The sequence below is a fragment of the Mercenaria mercenaria genome, chromosome 1 (genome assembly GCF_021730395.1).
Source record: "Mercenaria mercenaria strain notata chromosome 1, MADL_Memer_1, whole genome shotgun sequence".
Lineage (NCBI taxonomy): Eukaryota > Metazoa > Mollusca > Bivalvia > Venerida > Veneridae > Mercenaria > Mercenaria mercenaria.
Window position 1 is genome coordinate 75,711,759 of NC_069361.1, and position 21,869 is coordinate 75,733,627.

Sequence of the window (21,869 nt, forward strand, 5' to 3'; positions counted from 1 at the left end):
TCCCTTTATGATTCTAACTGTATTAGTTTATGAGTAATATTGAAAACATCGCTTTTCTAACCATATTATTATGGACAGCCTCTATTTGGACAACTGCTTTATCTATTTGTCACATGAAATTTTTATGGAACTTTAAGACATCAGAGAAAGAGACAGATAGTGTTTGCATAAGAAGTTTTCTTACCCTGGTTTCATAAATACACGACCAAAATGTATTGTAGCTTTCAAGTCTTTTTCTAAAACATGTCTTAGAAGATCCTGTAAAGATACAACTTTCTTTAACTACTTGTTATGTTGAGATACTTAATGCAGCTGCTTGTAACATAAGTTTTTTTTAACATTTTACGAAACTTGTTTCATACAATCTTCTTAGACAACATTACATAAAAATTAAAACCGCTGAGATGACAGTGTCAAATTATTTCATGGCAGTTAAATGTAGTTATTTTAATACAACAGCAGGAAACAAACAAACTGAACCGTTCATAGTCAAATGAAAATGAAACTTTAACTTAAAAAGGTGCAATGTATTGTTTTAAATATACAAGCCTTTTCTCCCATGGAAACACCTCCACTTGTAACAATAATATCTGCTTGATCTAGAGCTTTCCTTAACATGACTAGAAGAGCATCAGGACTGAAACAATACTTAACGCATGAAAGTACATCAATATACCATCTTAACCCAGCACTTAATTAATATACTAAGAGTTCTAATCTAAATGTTTCTTGATGATTCAGGGGCAATCGTGGTCAAATTGTTAATCGAAAAACCTTCCCCACACTTAATTAAACATCACTTTAGATGTAGAATTCTACCCTGGAATGAACTTGCAAATTATCGATTTCTTTTACACAGGTGCTCACCGGCGTCTGAAGTAATACCTGGAGAAGAGGTGTTCAACAATCCAATCGTATAACCTTGAACGTCAACAAATGATATCAAGTTGGTCGATGTAACCTATGGCTTTACAAGCAACTACGTTTACGTTCTTAATGATACTGCGACTTAATAAAACAGATATATATACATTATGTTTTTGTTGTTGGGTTACCGCACCGACACAAGTACAGGTCATATGGCGACTTTCCAGCTTTGATGGTGGAGGAAGACCCGAGGTGCCCTTTCGTGCATTATTTCATAACGAGCAGGCACCTGGGTAGAACCACCGACCTTCCGTTAGCCAGCTGGATGACTTCCTCACATGTAGAATTCAACGCCCCGAGTGAGGCTCGAACCCACATCGGTGGGGGCAAGTGATATGAAGTCATCGACCTTGACCACTCGGCCCCGGAGGCCCGCCTATTCAATATTGAAAACCTGCCAAACTCGTAACGCAATATCTACTCATGACCGACCGAAAACTAAAGTCATTTTTTGTCTCAAAAATATCACAATTTGATCGAAGTCAATTACGGATCAAATATGATCGAAGTACACCATTATTTATGATACAAAACACCAGTGTATCGGTTTGAAAATGAAACACATTTCCTGTTCAAGTGAGTGCAAAGCAAATGAAAGTCATAAAGGTACTTTGTCTCAGTGTTGTTATATTTCCTACTCATGGAAACCATTCAATGAATCAGTTTAAGAGAATTTAACTTAAAGCCGTGCTAGTTTAACGTATGGGGTACTACCTGTTTTAGTGCCTCTCATAACTCAATCAATCCGAGTCTGCTCTCATGTTGCTTGATTGAGTTATATGTTTCAAAAAGATCTTCTTGCGGAGTCTGTTGAAAATTACACTCCGCTGTTATTCATCATTCAATTATGAAGTGTTGCCCAAAATACAAAGTTCGTTTTAAAATAACTACTAATTTATAATAAATAGTCCGAGGTAAGATGTTCAGGTTTGCAGAAAAACAAATGAAAAAAGTAAAAATAACCAATTAGGTAAATATAATGGCAAAAAAAAAGAGTAATCCACTCACGTATCATCCGCAATTCCAAGATCCACGCATCTAAACCCATATTCTCTTAACTGTGCGAGTAAAGTTGTTCTGTTACTGTCTCGTATTTTGCCGGGAACCAACGTCTCCCCTGGCTCAAGCAACTATTAAATATTGAGTTACATTTTAAAATCATTTTCAGTTGTAACTTATTGCAAACAGAGTTAATTGTTTTTAAAACACGTAAGCCTCCCTCCCTTCCCTTCGAGGACCTGACCTACTTTCAGTACCGAGATCACTATTACTATGTTATTTGATCAACTAACCTTTAATACAACAAAGGTCATCAACTGTCCAAAGAAAATCATCCTATGAGTTTTGATAAATATCGGCGAATGCGTTCTTCAGTTATTGATCAGGAACAGATTTTTCAACTAATGATTGACCTTGAAATTTAAGCAACCACTCTCAAAATCGGTAGGGATTATTTGCCTACAAAAGTCTACCTGTCTGTACAGTTTAAGGTTCCTACGCCAAAGCGTTCTTCAGTTACCGATCGGAAACCGACGAGACAGACACACAGACCATCAGATTACCATATGCCTTTGAAAAGGGGCCATAACAAAAATAAAATCAATATAAGTTAATGAGGTCTAAGGAGGACCTATATATGTAGTATGTTAAATTCTAATGCGTTTGTTACGAAATTTTAAACATACTCAAGAAATACTGTACTTAATAACTTCTATTTAGACTCTCATAACACGAAATATGTTATTATGATATTCCGATGATAATCCAGAACCCAGCTACATGAAAAACAGGACAACAGATACAAGTCAGGTTTTTGTCCCAAAGTATACTCAATAAACAAATGCGTTATCAATATATATTTTACATTTAACAGAAACAAAAAGCAAAGTCCGTGCAAATTGGGCCAATGTCTAAAAGAATGTTAAGGGTTTTTGTCAATGCAAACAATCCCTTCACGAAGTAAAACTGTTATGAAAATTAATGAGCAAATTTAAGAAAATCGAACAGAAATTCATTGTGTACATGATAAATTAAAACAGAACTAACCTCATTTCCTGTAGACATGACACCTACAACTGGATATTTGAAGCATCTGATATGAGTTACTCCAACCGTTGCTAGGATTCCTAGTTCAGATGGTCCAAGTTTCTGACCTTTACACAAAACTTTTTCTCCCAAAGCTATATCCGACCCAATTTTTCTTAAGAAAAAGAATAATGTGACAGTGTTAGGCCTAGAAATAAAATATAATATACACTGCACAAATTACTCCCTATTTCAGGAAAATGGCCACACTAAAATCGACATAAGTGACAATTACTTCCAGGTGTGAATTTAACCCTATGCTGTCAGCATTCCTAAAGTTCAGCTGAAAAAACTCTTGGGTAGGATATGCAGTCATGCTAACATAATAACTAACCGTCTGGCAATAAGAAAAATACTTTTGCGCTGCCCATTCAGCACAGCCATTACAGGCCGGGAACCAGTCAATTCTGTCTTAAAGCAGAGTTAGTACAGTTCGTCTCTCCTAAGATGAAAGTATAGTAAGTAATTAATAGCAAGTCCGTTAACTGAATTCGCTAAATGAATGTTGTAAGAGCATCACAATCTATAAGAATGACTTTTAATTTTAAGGTGACATCTCATGTATGTCAGATTTGCTGATATCAAAGCCATATTTTAAGTACATTTTAGATACCTTATATCTTGTCCAACAGCTGGTGCTTTCATAATTTTGATTTCTAATTCTTTTTTTCCTTCATCAGCTGACCGCACAAGTATTGTATCTTCCACTTGAACTACAGCATCTGCCCCGTCAGGTACAGGCGCACCAGTGTTAATACGAACACAATATCCTGGTACCACTTTCCCTCCTGGCTGTGCGGCAGTAAATTGGTAGAAACAATGAATCAAGAAATATCATTTTTAAAAATGTCGTATGACATAAAGACCACATGTTTTTATTTAATGTTTATGTCGTTTTTGCACGAAAATACAATAAATTTAATTTTGTCTGTAACTGTTCTGTTAACAGTTACTCATCTTGGGTAACAACTTGCGAAGACTCTACAAGCATACTGTACTCCACCTCTGATTCATGTGGGGAAGTTGGCAGTTACTTGCGGAGAACAGGTTTGTACTGGTACAGAATCCAGGAATACTGGTTAGGTTAACTGCCCGCCGTTATATGACTGAAATACTGTTGAAAAACGGCGTTAAACCCAAAAACAAACAAACAAAACAAGCATACTGTAACAGTTTGAATACAGCAGACAGTGAAATATCTAATCAAACGTCATTGTTTGACATCTTCATATAGCAGACACAACCACAAACGAACAGAATACTGTCAGGGGCTGAGTAAAGAAAGTGAATGCGCTAGATCAATTCGAAAATAAAAAACAGTGAAATTGTTATCTCGAAACCCTTTTTGTCTTTATTAGACTTAGCAAAAAGATCACTATCAATTAATTCACCTCGTCTCCGGCTGATGATCCACCAGATACAAATCTCGTGCCGGCACCGTCAGCAGCTAAAATGTAAAACAACAGCTAAATTAAGTTTGTCTAGTGCCTACGGAGTCGATGATACACGACGTCGCCCCTACAGTATGGACGAAATATTTATCCCTCTGGACAACATACCGGAAATGAAATACATGGATATAATATACAATATTCTGCAGACTAGGCTTTCCACATTAAAATCGAATGCCATTCTTCAGGCAACTATTGCAACGATGGTAAATAGCAGAGCACCGCTATAAAATGCTAAATCAAATTAGTAATGTGTACTGAAGAGAGCTAAATTATAGCAAGCTTTTACCGCATACGGAAGTACAAGTCTATAACAGTAATAGTTAGCCTTCAGAGTACATACAAACATTATAACAAATGTTTTTACCTATGACTGCATAACCGTCTTTGATTGAAGCTGGGAATGGAGGAAGAGCTTCCTTTGCGTACACATCTTCAGACAGAAAACAACCTAAACATTCTGAAAAAATAACGGTTTTATAATATCACATTGGTAGAGGTCTGGAGAGACGCCAGTAGAGCTGAAATATGAATGATGGTTGGGTTTCTAAGTTGTCTATATCTTATTGGTACACATAAACCACAAGGTGATATCATCTGCATTCTTGTCCATCAGATGTTTGACATAGTCTAGAGACCTACCACGGACGACTATACCCTTCTAGTACTTTTGGGCCATTTTTAAACAGACACTTTTAAATTCCGTTTTCTCGAGTATGGTTCAATGTATTAGTCTGAAACTATACATAAAGTATTTTGGATATATTAGCTGTATAAAAATTAATATGAAATAAGGCAAAGCCTCAAAGCGAGCTCAAAGAAATCGGAGTTAGCTAAAAATATTATGCATCATTTATTTGTCACAAAGAAACTATTCGCTAGTCACAAGAATTCAGGAGAACCTATTCACTTGAAAAAGTCTACATTTAGTGTCACCGTGCCTATAACAGTGAATATCTTACGTTGCAAAATTTATGGGAAGCCGGTGTCACGGTGACGTCATTACCGCGTTCCCGTTTCTTTCTGCTTATTAATGACATTTTTTCCATTTTGTGGCCGATGCTTGATCTTTTAAATGCAAATAATATTTTTTTCAAACAACTGGAAATCATTCTTTCATTATTGTTGAGTGATGAATAATTTTTAGCTATTGAATGAAGTTCTGTATTCACTACGGAAAGAAGTACTTCCTGTGAGCACCAGTCCGCTAGGGTGCGCTTTTTAAAAACTTCCGACGAAACTTTTCAAATCCATCACCAAGTGTGAAAGTCTACTTGCGTTAATGTAACGCAAATGCAGAGCAATATACATACAGAACAAAGTCATATGACCTTTGACCCCTAAGTGTGACCTTGACCTTGAAGTGAGCCATCCGAAACATGCGCTCTGCACATCGATTCGATTAGGTGAACATTTGTGTCAAGTTTCTTTGAAATCCTTCAAGGGGTTCAAGAGTCACAGAGTGGAAGGGAAATTGCTAACCAACAGACAGACAGACAGACAGACACGGAGGCAATAATATCATACGTCTCTTAGGGCGTATAAAAAGGAATCGAGATCTTATGGTGACACAAGTTGTGTGCAAGTTTGGTTAAAATCAAATCATAAATGAAGCTGCTATTGTGCAGACAAAGTCAAAATAGCTCATTTTGGCCCTTTCCGGGGCCATGACTCTGGAACCCATTATGGGATCTGGCCAGTTCAAGAAAGGAACAAAGATCTTATGATGACACAAGTTTTTGTGCAAGTTTGATTAAATTCAAACCATAAATGAAGCTATTATTGTGCAGACAAGGTCAAAATAGCTAATTTTGACCATTTCAGGGGCCATAACTCTGGAACCCATAATGGGATCTGGCCAGTTCAAGAAAGGACCCAAGATCTTATGGTTATACAAGTTGTGTGCAAGTTTGGTAAAAATCAAATCATAAATGAAGCTGCTATTGTGCAGACAAGGTCAAAATAGCTAATTTTGGCCCTTTCAGGGGCCATAACTCTGGACCCCATTATGGGATCTGGCCAGTTCAAGAAATGAACCAAGATCTTATGATGACACAAGTTTTTGTGCAAGTTTGATTAAATTCAAATCATAAATGAAGCTGCTATTGTGCAGACAAGGTCAAAATAGTTAATTCTGGCCCTATCAGAAGCCATCACTCTGGAACCCATAACGGAATCTAGCCAGTTCAAGAAAGGAATCAAGATCTTGTGGTGATACAATTTGTGTGCGAGTTTAGTTAAAATCAAATCATAAATGAAGCTGCTATTGCGCAGACAAGGTCAAAATAGATAATTCTGGCCCTTTCAGGGGCCATAACTCTGAAACCCATTATGGGATCTGGCCGGTTCAAGAAATGAACCAAGATCTTATGGTGACACAAGTTTTGTGCAAGTTTGATTAAATTCAAATCATAAGTGGAGCTGCTATTGTGCAGACAAGGTCAAAATAGCTAATTTTGACCATTTCAGGAGCCATAAATCTGGAAACCATACGGGGATCTGGCCAGTTCAAGAAAGGAACCAAGATCTTATGGTGATACAAGTTGTGTGCAAGTTTGGTTAAAATAAAATCATAAATGAAACCACTATCGTGCAGACAAAAAATTGTGGATGGACGACGGACGAAGGGCGATCACAAAAGCTCACCCTGTCACTACGTGACAGGTGAGCTAATAAAAACAAGTGATATTGTCACTTTCAAAATACTCCGCTCAATAATTTCAATGACATCTTGGATGAAATATTTGCAACGCCTTCCATGCCGCTTTAAACAGATATGGTTTGTCATGTGAGAATATATTTTATAAAGACTCGAAAACATCCATCAAGCAGTTTAAGGCACGTTTTTATAATTTAATTAACCTCCGAGTGTTCCTCTATCAAGACCAACATGCTTTAGAGAGGTCCTTGCAAGTTCAAATATAGTTTTCAAAACAATTATGCTAAATTATTCTTAGACGTTTACCTGTGATACGTCTAAGACATTAAAAGGTGGCATTTTTTCTACACTTAAAGAGCGGCAAGGATTGATCAAGGTGTTGCAGAGAAAACAAGAGCTCGTCGATTACGAAATGCCCCCCTTGATGCATTCAATAATTGCACAAAGATCAGAAATTATAAGCTCACTGCAAACAAAAGTTCTACTGTTCTGGTCCAATCTATGCTGTAGCTTGAGAAATGTGAAAGTAGGTCACTGGGTCAAAATCAATGTCAAATTTCAATTCAGAACACAAAAATATGCAAGCAGTCCAAATTTGAAGCCTGTTGCTTCAGAAATGTGAAAGTAGGTCACTAGGTCAATCTCAGGATCAAAGTTCATTTTGGTACACAAAACTATGCATGTGGTCCAAATATGAAGGCTGTAGCTTGAGAAATGTGAAAGTAGGTCACTAGGTCAAAATCAAGGTCAAATTGATTTCGGAACACAAAACTATGCATGTGGTCCAAATCTGAAGCCAGGTGTACCTTCAAAAATGTGAAAGTAGGTCACTAGGTCAATAACAAGGTCAAAGTTTTTTTCGGTACACAAACCTATGCATGTGGTCCAAATTTGAAGGCTGTAGCTACAGAAATGTGAAAGTAGGTCACTAGGTCAAGATCAAGGTCAACTCATGTCAAGGTTCATCTTGCCACTTAAAACAATACATGTGGTCCAAATTTGAATGATGTAGGTTATAGACATGAAGATTCTAAGTGTTTCCCTATATAAGTCTATATGAACCATGTGACCCCCGGGGTGGGGCCATATTTGACCCTAGAGGGATAATTTGAACAAACTTGGTAGAGAACCACTAGATGATGCTACATTACAAATATCAAAGCCCTAGTCTTTGTGGTTTGGACAAGAAGATTTTCAAAGTTTTTTCCTATATAAGTCTATGTAAACCATGTGACCCCCAGGGCGGGGCCACATTTGAGCCTAGGGGCATAATTTGGACAATCTTAGTAGAGGACCACTAGATGATGTCATATACAAAATATCAAAGCCCTAGGACCTGTGGCTTTGGATAAGAGGTTTTTCAAAGTTTTTTCCTAAATAAGTCTATATAAACCATGTGATCCCCGGGGTGGGGCCATATTTGACCCCAGGGAAATAATCGGAACAATCTTGGTAGAAGACCACTAGATTTTGCTACATACCAAATATCAAAGCCCTAGGCCCTGTGGTTTTGGACAAGAAGATCAGAAACCGTTCAACTGTTCCTTGCAAATGTGACCTTGACCTTTGACCTAATGACCTCAAAATCAATAGGGGCCATCTACTGGTCATGACCAACCTCACTATCAATTTTCTTCAAAACAGGCCTAAGCATTCTTGGGTTATTGCCTGGAAACCATGTTACTGTTCCTGGTCACTGTGACCTTGATCTTTGACATACTGACCTCAAAATCAATAGGGGTCATCTGCTGGTGATGTCCAACCTCCCTATGAATATTCATGATCCTAGGCCCAAGCGTTCTTGAGTTATCATCCGGAAACCATTTTACTGTTCAGGGACACTGTGACCTTGACCTTTGACACACTGACCTCAAAATCAATAGGGGTCATCTGCCGGTGATGATCAACCTCCCTATCAACTTTCATGATCCCAGGCCCAAGCGTTCTTGAGTTATCATCCGGAAACCGTTTTACTAATCAGGGTCACTGTGACCTTGACCTTTGACATATAGATCTCAAAATCAATAGGGGTCATCTGCTTGTGATGACCAACCTCCCTATCAACTTTCAGGATTCTAGGCCCAAGCGTTCTTGAGTTATCATCCGGAAACGGATGGGTCTACATACAGACCGACCGACCGACCGACCGACCGACATCTGCAAAACAATATACCCCTCCTTCTTCGAAGGGGGGCATAATTCTTCGAAGGGGGGCATAAAAAAACACTTTAAGGGTTTTACAAGAAAGCACAGGTACAAGGATAGTATAAAATGGTGTCTAAGCTGTAAATAAAATGTAGTTGTTGTTTCTTCTGTATTTTTCTCGCGCTGCGTTTTGATGCACTTTTAGCGGAACAGACCGTAAGTTATGGACATATATGATAACTAGTTCTTTTACTAATTTATCAAATTTAATTTATTCAAAATTAACAAGCTTCAAAGGTAAATTCCTTATAAAAAGCTCTATACAAACAGTCAAGTACAAATTCCTCCATGGTGTATTGGTCAACAGGCATCTAGTTCTGGGTAACCGATCGGCACTTATCGAGAAAACCAATATTAAATTCGACCAATTCATCATATGTTGCTCTGAGTGGAAATTTGCGGCAATTGTTTCTTATAATGTGTAAGAGGTTGGTGGAAACTGGCAAAACAATGGATGTCAGTGTATGACAAGTTAAAACTAAATGGGCACCAATTCAAAACATATATTATATAGTGCAAATGATGGTAACTAGATATTTGACTTAAGAGTACTAATGACCCAATCACTATTTATTAAATATCTCTTTACGTATGCAAAATATATACATTTACTTTAAGCAGGCTGTATTAATTTTATACCTCTACCTCATAGAATAAAAACATTTTTACAATTATCTGACAAGAAGCGAAACTAGAACTATCACTGAATACAACAAGAAACCGCTTACATACAATGAAAGTAAATGTTATGATCTTGACCTGTGACCTACAAGTGTGACAGTAACCTTGTACCTAATGACCTGGTTCATGCATGACTTTCGTGGTAATATGATCGTGCATATAATGTGTAGTTACTTGAAAATCCATTTAAAGATTTGGACTTTGACCTCCAAGTATGACCAAGACTTTGGTCCTAGGGATCTGTCTTGTATCTGCTGCATATTATCTTGATGAGGTTAACAAATGATTCCAGGAATTTAGAAGATATGGAGCGGACACGAAACTTTTGACTTCAACTTTGTATCCAGAAAAGAATGACCAATGGACGAACGGACAGACAGACAGAAGGACGAACACAATGCAGTTCATTCTATATACTTGTACCTGAGGGTACATATACTAGTTCACTGATCAATACGTTTCTTAATATAACAAAACAAAACTATTTCAGGGCTTATGTTCGTCCAAGTTTCTGTTATTAATCTAAAATAGGTGGTAAATATAAAAAATACGAGATTTCTAAATCATGCTCTAATAAATAATCAAATATCCTCTATTCAAGCTCAAACATGATTTACTTAATTGCTGTGAAGTACGTACAAGTTCTTTAAAGTAAAGCTCAATAAAAGCAGTTCGGTTTCAAGGGTACATTTTATAGCTGTATCTTGGACTTTTATCAAAAAGCAAACATTTATTCAACCAATTATTTATATTCTAAAAATACTACATAACAGACTGGTATTATCTTCCCTAAAATGTTTTCTGTGATAACATGTGTTTACCCTGATATTTCATGTTTTGAAAAGCGTCGCAACAGGTAGTTTTAAACTTGTAAATAAAAAAAACACCTATACTTAGAGAGGTAAAAAGCTAAACATAATATTCTAAAATCATTTGTTTGTTTGTGATATATTAACAAGAGGGTCATGATGACCCTGGATCGCTCACCTGAGTAATATGAGCAACATGTTTCAAATGGCAAACTGATGCTACAATATTAAGAAAGTAGGTCAGTAGGTCATATTCATGGTCACTGAAAGTCAGTTTTAAGATCAGTGTGCAAAACTGTACATGTCATCCAAATTTCACGGCTGTATCTTAAAAAACAAGAAAGTAGGTCAGTAGGTCAAGGTCACAGTCAGGTGACCCCCTAATCACTTGGGGTCATCAGGTAATAATAATTAAACATTCTAAGCAATATGATCTGATAACTTTTGAAGTATTTATTCCTATATAACTCATATAACAAGTGAGCTCCAGGGCCCTCTTTTCACCCCAGGGGCATGATTTGAACAATCTTGTTAGAGATCCACTAGGCAATGCTACATACCAAATATCAAAGGCCTAGGCCTTGAACTTTCAGACAAGAAGATTTTATTTTCCTTTATAAATCTATGTTAAACTTGGGACCCCCAGGGCAGGGCCTCTTTTCACCCAGGGGCATAATTTGAACAATTTTGGTACAGGAACACTAGGCAAGGCAACATACCAAATATCAAAAGCCTATGCCTTGCAGTTTCAGGCAAGAAGATTTTTAAAAAAAGAGGGCCAAGATGGCCCTAGGTCGCTCACCTGAGAAACATACCATAACAGTGTAAACATGTTTGACCTAGTGATTTCATGGAAACAAATATTCTGGCCAATTTTCATTAAGATTGGAACAAAAATGTGGTCTCTTGAGTTTAAACAAGTATTTTCTTTGATATGACCTAGTGACCTAGTTTTGACCCCAGATGACCCATATTCAAACTCGACCTAGAATTCATCAAGGCAATCATTCTGACCTAATTTCATGAAGATCAATTGAAAAATACAGCCTCTATCGCATACACAAGCTAAATGTTGTCAGACAGACAGATAGACAGACGACGGACGCCGGACATCGAGCTCAGGTGAGCTAAAAATGTCCTATATAAGTCTATGTAAAAATTGAGACCCCCCGGGGCAGGGCCTCTTTTTACCCCAGGGTAATAATTTGAACAATTTTGGTAGAGGACCACAAGGCAATGCAACATACCAAATATCAAAAGCCTAGGCCTTGCAGTTTCAGACAAGAAGATTTTTAAAGTTTTTTCCTATATAAGTCTATGTAAAACTTGAGACCCCCGGGGCGGGGCCCCTTTTCACCCCAGGGGCACAATTTGAACAATCTTCATAGAGGACCATTAGATGATGTCACATGCCAAATATCAAGGCTCTACGCCTTGCGGTTTTGGACAAGAAGATTTTTAAAGTTTTTTCCTATATAAGTCTATGTAAAACTTGAGACCCCCGGGGCAGGGCCCCTTTTCACTCCAGGGGCACAATTTGAACAATCTTCATAGAGGCCCATTAGATGATGTCACATGCCAAATATCAAGGCTCTACGCCTTGCGGTTTTGGACAAGAAGATTTTTAAGAAGTTTTTCCTTTCGGTTGCCATGGAGTTCTGCATAGAATTCAATTCAATCTTTGAAAAATTTTGAAAGGGGGCCACCCAAAGATCATTCCTGTGAAATTTCGTGTAATTTTGCCCAGTGGTTTTCAAGAAGAAGATTTTTTTAAGAAAATGTTGACGGACACACGACGCACGACGGACATTGAGCGGTCACAAAAGCTCACCATGAACCTTTGGCTCAGGTGAGCTAAAAAAAGAGTAAGATTTGTATTACAAGTATTTGTCTGTCTTTTTGTCTGATCGAATTTACGTTGAACGAAGGCAGTATCACCGTTCAGTAAAAACGTTAGTTAACCTAATCAGTCCTAAAACTGACAAATTCCTTATATGAATCAAATGTGGTTTCAGACATATGGGCTTCTGCCAAATCTTAAGGAAGAACATACGCCCTGTCTTAAAAATTCAGACGGACGGATGGACGGACAAGGGCACCTTTTAGCCCCCCTCCCCCAACTCCGCCCGAAAAAAATAATTAAGGGGCACAAAACTGTCTTAATCACACTATATTCTGACAAAATACGCTGTCCTGCATAGAAAACAAAGCTGAACGGGAATTATGTAAAAGACACCTGGAACCAATTTTGCATCTCTGTACACGAGATGTTTTTAAAACATTCTCTAAGCCGTGTCTAAAAGATGTTTCTTTTAGCGAGGTAAACGTTGTGTTGAGTATTTGCGATGTATGGATTGAACTGACTTTTTTGGACACACACACACACACATATATATAATTAAATGATCATGAGGCGACTTTTAATTGTTATTACTTTGCAGATAAAATATAATATATTATACTGAACCCCAAAATCAAGCAAAAATACAGGGACAAGGAAATCTGGATACAGTGTGTACTTTGTAAGACGAAATTTCCTTCTTTCAGTTAACGACATCAGTCATCACAATGTAATTTCCGTTAAGCTAATCACTTTCAATTAATTCACTTGAGAAACTTGCCCCAGGACGAAAGATAAACTTTTTATGCATGCCTGTTTATTGTAGTTTTAAAAAGACCGCAAGAACTGGGAACGTGAGTAACGTGAGAATTTTAATAACGTACGATTGAAATGTAAGATCCCGAACTATCAATAATAAAATCATACATGAATAAAATCAAGTATACATAAGAATAATAAGGTAACATTATATTGATAGGGTTTAAGTCACAACAACACCATTATAGTTCAACTGACAACTTTCCAACTTTTGTTGGTGGAGGAAGACCTCAAGTGCCTATCAGGGCTTTCAGGCTCGAGTGGGTACTGACCTTCGTTAGCCAGAAGGATGGCTTCCTCACGTTAAAAGTTAATGGGCGTTGCAGGTCTATAATTAAGCCAGTCAAGGTGATAAACTTTGCATTGTAAAAATATGAGAATTTCTAAACCATGTTCTCATAAGATAAAAAAAAATCTATTTGCTTTTCAAGCTTAATCAGTTAATTGCTATGATTTATATCTTAGCTCTTAATTAGAACAGCTCGTTTTCAGTTATATTTAAGTTATATTGATGACGTAACACTATTCTCATAATATCTAAGTTTTACAGGGAAAAGCAATGATAACATACGTTCTATCAAAAGTACTATTATACAACAAGTACAGTCGTTTGCAGTTAGTCATCTAATAATTATATGTCCTGAAAATAGATGCGAATTAGGTGAATGAATAAATTGTTGCCTAATTTATGATAAGCCTGCTTGTTGGTTTGAATTTGGATTTTAACGTCGCATTTAAGTTACGTAACGATGATCTACAACCACAACAACTATTCATGGCTTCTGTACCAAAACTTACCTGCTATCAACAAGTAAATGACAACTATCAACAGATGTAGAAGAGAAATGGCTTCAGCCAATTTGTAATATCTCGTGTAATTGACAAGAAATCTATCAGTAGGCGTAAACATATATACATCAATTATTTCAACACTTTTGAAGTTGACTAATATAAGATACTCCAACATCTGTTCAGCAGTTTAACAAAATCACTTTTTGTTCAAACGAAAAGTTTCCAGACGGTGCGAATCCACAATCAACCTCAGATATTTGTGCAGTAGGTAACTTTAGATCCCATCTGCAACTTGGAGAATAATAACAACTATGATTTAGTTGGATCTGTTCATGAGAGGCAGTGAAATGTGCAAAATCAACGCTGTTTCAAAGTAAACTTGAATTTGTTCAGCGGTCAAAAAGGACCAGGAAAATAATAACAACACTCGGTTATAAAACATCACCCTTAAGGTAGTAAATGGCTCAATTTTTTTCCTGAACCATATCCTGTACAACATTCAGGTTAGCAAATACACAATGATAAACATGCACCTTTTGAATCCATTATCAGTGTATTACTAACTTAAAACGGATACTATAGATAATTACTAGAGTCAGTAAACCAACATCCTTTTTGTATCCTGCTATCTTTTGCATACAGTCGTAATAAAATGATATATCGATATTATTTTCATATACTGATCACGGGTACATCCATACATTTTCCAACATATCCAACTATTTTGTGGTATTATTCAGTATTTTCCAGACTTTTTCTCAAACAAATCTATTTCGTTCATTCTTCTTTCTAAAACTGAAGTCAATCAGGATTAACGAACAGACAGATCACATTTCCATGCTCACAAACTTGCCACAAGTATGTCATGTTAGAAAAATTGATGAAACTTGCTGTAGTATAATATTCAATTCTTTTGATTGAACTTATTTTTACCCTGCACTAACTAAATTCATTATCGTTTTGGTGGCTAAATATATAAAAGACGATTAATAATATATTATGATGACATGTAGCACAAGTAGCAACATTTTGACAAAACGTTTTTGTCCATAGGACACGGATGCCCCCACATCCTCTAAGTAGCAAAATTTTTAATACAGACAATTTTCACTTGAAGGATGTTCGACTAATCGTTTGAAGCAAATTGTATTCAGATAAGGTTGGCGCTATAGTTAATGTTGAATAATAAAAGGGCATTAAATCAGTGAAAATCATCCAACCGAAACATGAAGATAATATGCGCATCTCCTCTTGTTAGTAAAGCCTCCTATGAAGTATGGCTAAATTCCAACCAATGGTTGCTGAGAAATATTCCGGACAAGAACTGTACTACAGTATACTACTGTTGAATAATCAAAGGGCAATAACTGGGTGAAACATTACATGAAGATAATATGCGCATCTCTTCTTGATAGTGAAGCTTCATATTGGGTTTCACTAAATTCCAACCAGTGGTTCCTGAGAAATTCTCCGGACAAGAATTGTACTATAGTATACTATTGTTGAATAATCAAATGGCAATAACTGGGTGAAACATCATCCAACCGGAACATGAAGATAATTTGCGCATCTCCTCTTGATAGTAAAGCTTCCTATGAAGTATGGCTAAATTTCAACCAGTGGTTGCTGAGAAATACTCCGGACAAGAATTGTACTATAGTATACTACCGTTGAATAAGCAAATGGCAATAACTCTGTGAAAAACCAACCGGAAGACGAAGAAAATGTGCGCATCTCCTCTTGATAGTGAAGTTCCATATGAAGTATTGCTAAATTCCAACCTGTGGTTCCTGAAAAACACCCCGGACAAGAATTGTACTATAGTATACTACTGTTGAATAATCAAAGGACAATAACTCTGTGAAAAATCATCCAACCGGAACACGAAGATAATATGAGCATCTCCTCTTGATAGTGAAGCTTCCTATGAAGTTTCGCTAAATTCCATCCAGTGGTTGCTGAGAAATATCCCGGACAAGAAATGCGGGACGGACAGACGGACGGACGGACGAAGCTACGACTACATGCTTCCCCTTCGGGTAGCATAAAAACATAAAACTAAATTGACTCTAGGCTGATCCTGAATGTTCAATATCTCACTTCTTTACAATACACGTATGTTCGTTTTGCAAGTCACTCCTTATAGTATCCAAGCTTCCATCCCTCAAACAAACGAACAATAATTTCTTCATCTGTCATCGAGATCATCCGACTGAAAAATCCGAGTGGATTAGATCTCCGTATATATGGGGAAATCGCAAAAATCCACTTTGGAATAAAATGTTCTTTATTTTGAACTTTCAATTCATAAAGAAATCTGAGGTACAGCTTTATATCTGTAGGTTGCAGTGCGACTGTTGACAGAAATATCTGATCGAGAAGCTCTCTGTAAATTATTTTCTCTTGCAATCTATTGTGTGGCATTTCAAACATTTCGTTCACTAACGGACATCTTAATAAAACGTCACATCCTTCTTCAATCATGTCATTAAGGCGGCCTACTAATGCTGTTCTGTCCCTTACAGATACTTTATTTTCTAATAAATTCCTAGAGGGCATCATATAGTTTGGTAAGTACTTCCATTCTATGCTCACCTTCAGATATCTCAAAGAATACAAAAGCATATCAAGGAAGTCAGCTTTCGTGTAAACTGGTCTTGATTTTTCGAAAACCCAGAATATTGTGTTTTTAACAATATAAGAAGTAATATTCTCACAAACTGGTTTTAGCTCGTGTCTTACCAACATTTTTAGTGCGACATATATTTTAATTTGTGGATCGTTAAAAGAACGTACTAACGCTTGTTCAGCGAGTGTCTGTGAGATTCTCCACTGTAAGATTTCGTCTGTTGCGTCTTTCTTCCCAACGGGAACTACTAGGACATTTAGTCCTTTCACAGTTTCTATCAAGTCTTTAGATGGCCAGTTATACTTTCTAGGTCGGTTGCACCAATTATAACCAACTGATAGACAAGAACATGGAAATGCTTGAACGAGATCAAGTGACAAATTTATATATTTAGCATCAATTATGAATGATCTTGCAGGCCCATTTATGTCCGCAAATACAGTTTCTTTTGTGACGTTTACATGAAGGAAAACTTCTATGTCATGAATTATTAACCGATCGTTTCTTAGGTAATACGATCCATTGTTTTGTACAAGTGCTGCCCTGATGTTTGTCAGATACTGGTCATTTGCTCTCTGGGAATCATCGACGAGATCGTCAATCTTTATCAATTTTAACATTGTGTATCCTTTTGGAACATCTTTAAAATCAAGTTGAAATACTGCCTGTGAAGGTCTCTCTGGTAAAATAGCTGGAAATTCCTCAAAACATTTAACATTTAAATGGACAAATAATACGTCAACATCGCTGAAAATTCCACAACCTTCTCCACGACTGCCAGCAATGATCAAATCAACATTATCATTCTTCTCATGCCAAAGTTTACCACGTAACATAAATTGTTCGATCACTTTGTCACAGAGCAAAGCTCTTTTTTCTGCAAGCGGTTTTGAATATCCAAGTTTATCGAATGCGTTGTAGTAAAAGTCCAGAGTATTTGACGTATTGCTGCATTCGTTTGTCATTTAGTGCAACGAATTGTAGTTTAACAACAATAACATTTCAGAAAATAGAAGACTCAAAGATTATCTTGGATTTTTTAAGCACGCTAAATTACTGAGTCGATCGTAAATTGCATCCTACGCGATATTACCATAATATGTGTTAGGTCTTGTTAATAATTTTCCTCCTATATGTTATCTAGTTTTAAAATAAATAGTTCTACGTCAGTTCAAATAATTTTAATTTCCTTCTTCATCTCCAACTGTCTCTGGGTGTCTTTTCAGTAAATACTGGATTAATCTACATTCGTAAAATGCAGCGCTCGAGTTTAACCTGGTCACATAATTCGTTTTACTGGCGTGAAGATCTTTTGGAAATTTTGGCTCTCGTTTTGGTTTGGCCTTGCGATTCATAGTTTAACAGATGCCCATCCTGGAAATGACATTTCTTGATTACCTGACTGGGATGTTGTTATCATTTTTCTTAAAACTGGATAAATATTAATCTTTATAATGTTTTTCTAACGTTACGACGCATTTCCTCTATATAGACATTAAGTTACCCGCGGTTGGTTCAATACACTACTATAAGAAAAAAAATGCTGTACGAAAGTCATTAATTTTTTCTGTTGTTTGTTGAATATGGCATGCAAATAAAAGATTTATCGCTGGTTGTTGGTGCAGATTGGAATATCCGGCTTTCGAGTATCTTTTACGTAGTAACTGTGCATAGCCTCGTTACCGCCTAACAGTAACTATCTCTCGAGCAAGATACATTCCGAAAATAAAAACAAAGCTAAATATCCAACAGGTAAAGCCGGTTTATAGTGAATCTATCCTCACCCACCATGTTTCAAACTCACACGACAGTGTAAATAAAAGTAATCCCCGCCAGATGAATCTCTTTCATGCGTGATGGCAACAGATGGCAAGTTATGTAAAAGACAAAAATGCTCTTGTAAATTTATATAAAAAGCAAACCTTATGAACCAAATACGCATATACTCAATGCCTCTGCATCAAGGCAAACTCCCTCAAGGGAACGAAGAAATATGCAAGAAGATAGATATCAGAAAAGCTCAGTCCCGGTGGGATTTAAGCACTAATTATCATACAGTCCTTCGCTCGTTCCATCGGACATAAAGAGGAATGCGTAGCGTCCAACTGCGAAAGGGTTGAACACTAAACATGTGGTGTGTCTCAAAACAGTTGGGTCATACTTTCTTTTAATAAAACGCTATATAACTTAACCAAATATAATTGGAAAATTGTCATTACCAAAAATGGTATGACGTTTGTAAACAAAATCCCAATAAAAGGCCTCATAGAAAAACAGCAAGCTATAGAGCTAAGATCATAGTTCATTTTTAAAATAGTGATGAATAAAAACAATAGTATTTATCAACATCTGTAAAACTGACGAATATTACTATGATACTGAGATAAGTCAAAAGTGTTTGTTTTTTCATGATCTTGTGAAACGTATGAAACACTGAACAAATAATATATCATACCAGACATATACAGCGCCTATTTCATGACAACCACGCTCAAAGGCGCTGTACTTACAATGGCAGTCAGTCGGGCGCCGGTTCATCATCTAGCGGTACAAACTCGGTGTGATCTGACCACAGGGACAGAGCTAGAGAAAACCACCATAACACAGAGAGAGAGAAATCTTTGAAACACAGGCACGTCTGGCTAACTTAGTTTAGCTCTTTGCGAACAGACAGTCTGGTTCTTCAACGTCCCCGTTAATAAGGACTGATTCACGTGAAGTAGTCTTTCCTGAGAAAAACCAGTACTGGCCTTTTGTTAAGTGGGAGACACTCAAGAGTAAGTGCCTGGACCCAGATTCGAAGCTGGGACCTCTGGATTGATATTCAAGCGCGTAACCTTTAGACCATCGGCCACCTAATAAAATCATGAAAGTAGACAAACTTTAATTTTCACGTTTCTTGCGTGACAACTGACAAAACAATTAAAACCATTTCTTAGACATTCTAGAATATGGACATGCATCTATTGTAATATATCAACAGCACGGCTTATCCTACCAAAGGAGTAAAATTGAATAATCGTAACTTTTCAGGTAATCAAAACCAAACATGCCTCAATGACATATCAAAATGCAGTTTATTATATTAATTATGAAACTATGATAAATACTTTAATAAAGTATCACTTTTGTAGAAGTTTCAATTTTTTTACATTTACAATTTCTTGTTGTGAGGTTATTGCACTTAGACCATGGCATTGTTGTGCAATTTATTTCGAAATATTACAACAGCATGTTAATAAGTTAACGCAGTTGAAGGTTTCACACCTACGGTGATATAGAACACAGCGACCTATCCATTTTGTTTTGATTTGGGTTTAACGCCGTTTTTCAACAGTATTTCAGTCATGTAACGGCGGGCAGTTAACCTAACCAGTGTTCCTGGATTCTGTACCAGTACAAACCTGTTCTCCGCAAGTAATTGCCAACTTCCCCACGTGAATCAGAGGTGGAGGACTAATGATATCAGACACAATGTCGTTTATCAAATAGTCACGGAGAACATACGCCCCGCCCGAGGATCGAACTCGCGACCCCGAGATCCGTAGACCAACGCTCTTACCTATTGAGCTAAGCGGGCGGGCTGCGACCTATCCATAGTAAACGAGATAATATGTAACTCAAAAACTATTCCCATGTGAAAAACAGTGAAATAGCAGTAACTGTACTTCCAGTAAGATAAACTGGAGCATCAAACTGACAAACAAACGTCATAAAGTACAAGTGATTGAACCTGACATTAAGACACAAAGCAGTCTCATGACATTTCGTATACATACAAAGCTATATACGTGTAGATATAAATCTGATCATAATTCATTCTTTTCCATAATCATGGGATTACCCATGACTCAAACATCTGCAGAAAATTCGTTACTGTCACACGTGGTAATATACATGCAAAATATCTTGGGGTTTGATTTATATTTAACATTTCTAGAAATTTTTTATGTTATTTCTTAAAAATATCCCCAGGGTTTAAATGAACGTACCTGTAAAGTTGATGGTCTCCTCCGAAAGCGGTAACGCGTTCTCCATCACTATGTTAACGGCTTCACTAACAGAGATCATAGGAAACGGAGATTCCCGAGGTCTGTAAGCTACCTGACTGACATCTACTTGGCCTGATAATACAGAATAGGAAACATTTAAAACTTAAGCACCTGTCTTACTTGAAAATCACGCTGTCTTCCCAACCATTATGGTTATGACCTAACTAGACTCGAGAATCCCGAGGTGAAAATGAAACTTGTTCACACATACATTGATAGGTAACAATATCTTTGCTTTATTAAACATAAGCTGTTTGTATAAACATGTTTGCCACCGATGAAGGTCTGTCCCATTCTCAGACCAGAAATCAGTATGACCTTGACCTTTGAATGAGACCCCAACTTAAAAGGGCTTAAAAGGGGTCATCATCTGACCACATGCAATCATCCGACAAAGTGTGTGGACTGTAGGCTCGTCTCTACTTATTCGGCGAAAACCATTTTCAAATTCATGGCCACTGTAAACTTGACCTTTGCCCTACAGAACCTCAAAAAAATATCCTAGATTTTAAACAATCATTCTTCCCGTGTTAACGATGTCTTTCTATAATTTGATCAACTTCTTGACCTATATAATTCTGTTTCAAATCTGAAGTAAATTTTACAGAAACAAATACTCCGACAAAGTTTTATGAAAATAAAGAAAATGTGGCCTCTGAAGTATTAACACTGTTATTTTTTTTCTTCTAATTTCACCTAGTGAGCTAGTTGCTGCTTCAAGTATCACTTTTCTTAATTTGACCTAGAGTTCATATAAACACGTAGATTTCATAGAGACATTCTGAAAACAAATTTTGAAAAAGGTAGATAATGTGGTCTCTACACTGTTAACAAGGCTTTTTCTATAATTCAACCTTAGCCAGTTATCTAGTTTTTAATCTCAGGTAAACCACTTTTAAATTTGGTGGCAAACATTCTGA

General features: G+C 36.8%; 1 protein-coding gene across 2 annotated transcripts in view; it reads right to left on the bottom strand.

Moving 5' to 3' along the window:
- Positions 1-21,869, bottom strand: part of LOC123533700 (gephyrin-like) — a 473,298-nt gene that overhangs the window by 402,180 nt on the left and 49,249 nt on the right. For both annotated transcript variants that reach the window (XM_053551160.1, XM_045315486.2), the window contains exons 17-24: positions 20,890-21,021; positions 4,831-4,923; positions 4,404-4,459; positions 3,626-3,804; positions 2,974-3,127; positions 1,936-2,057; positions 550-637; positions 185-258 (exon numbers count right to left, since the gene is read on the bottom strand). In XM_053551160.1, coding sequence (XP_053407135.1) covers positions 185-258; positions 550-637; positions 1,936-2,057; positions 2,974-3,127; positions 3,626-3,804; positions 4,404-4,459; positions 4,831-4,923; positions 20,890-21,021 — 898 coding nt within the window. The remainder of the gene's footprint in view (positions 1-184; positions 259-549; positions 638-1,935; positions 2,058-2,973; positions 3,128-3,625; positions 3,805-4,403; positions 4,460-4,830; positions 4,924-20,889; positions 21,022-21,869) is intronic.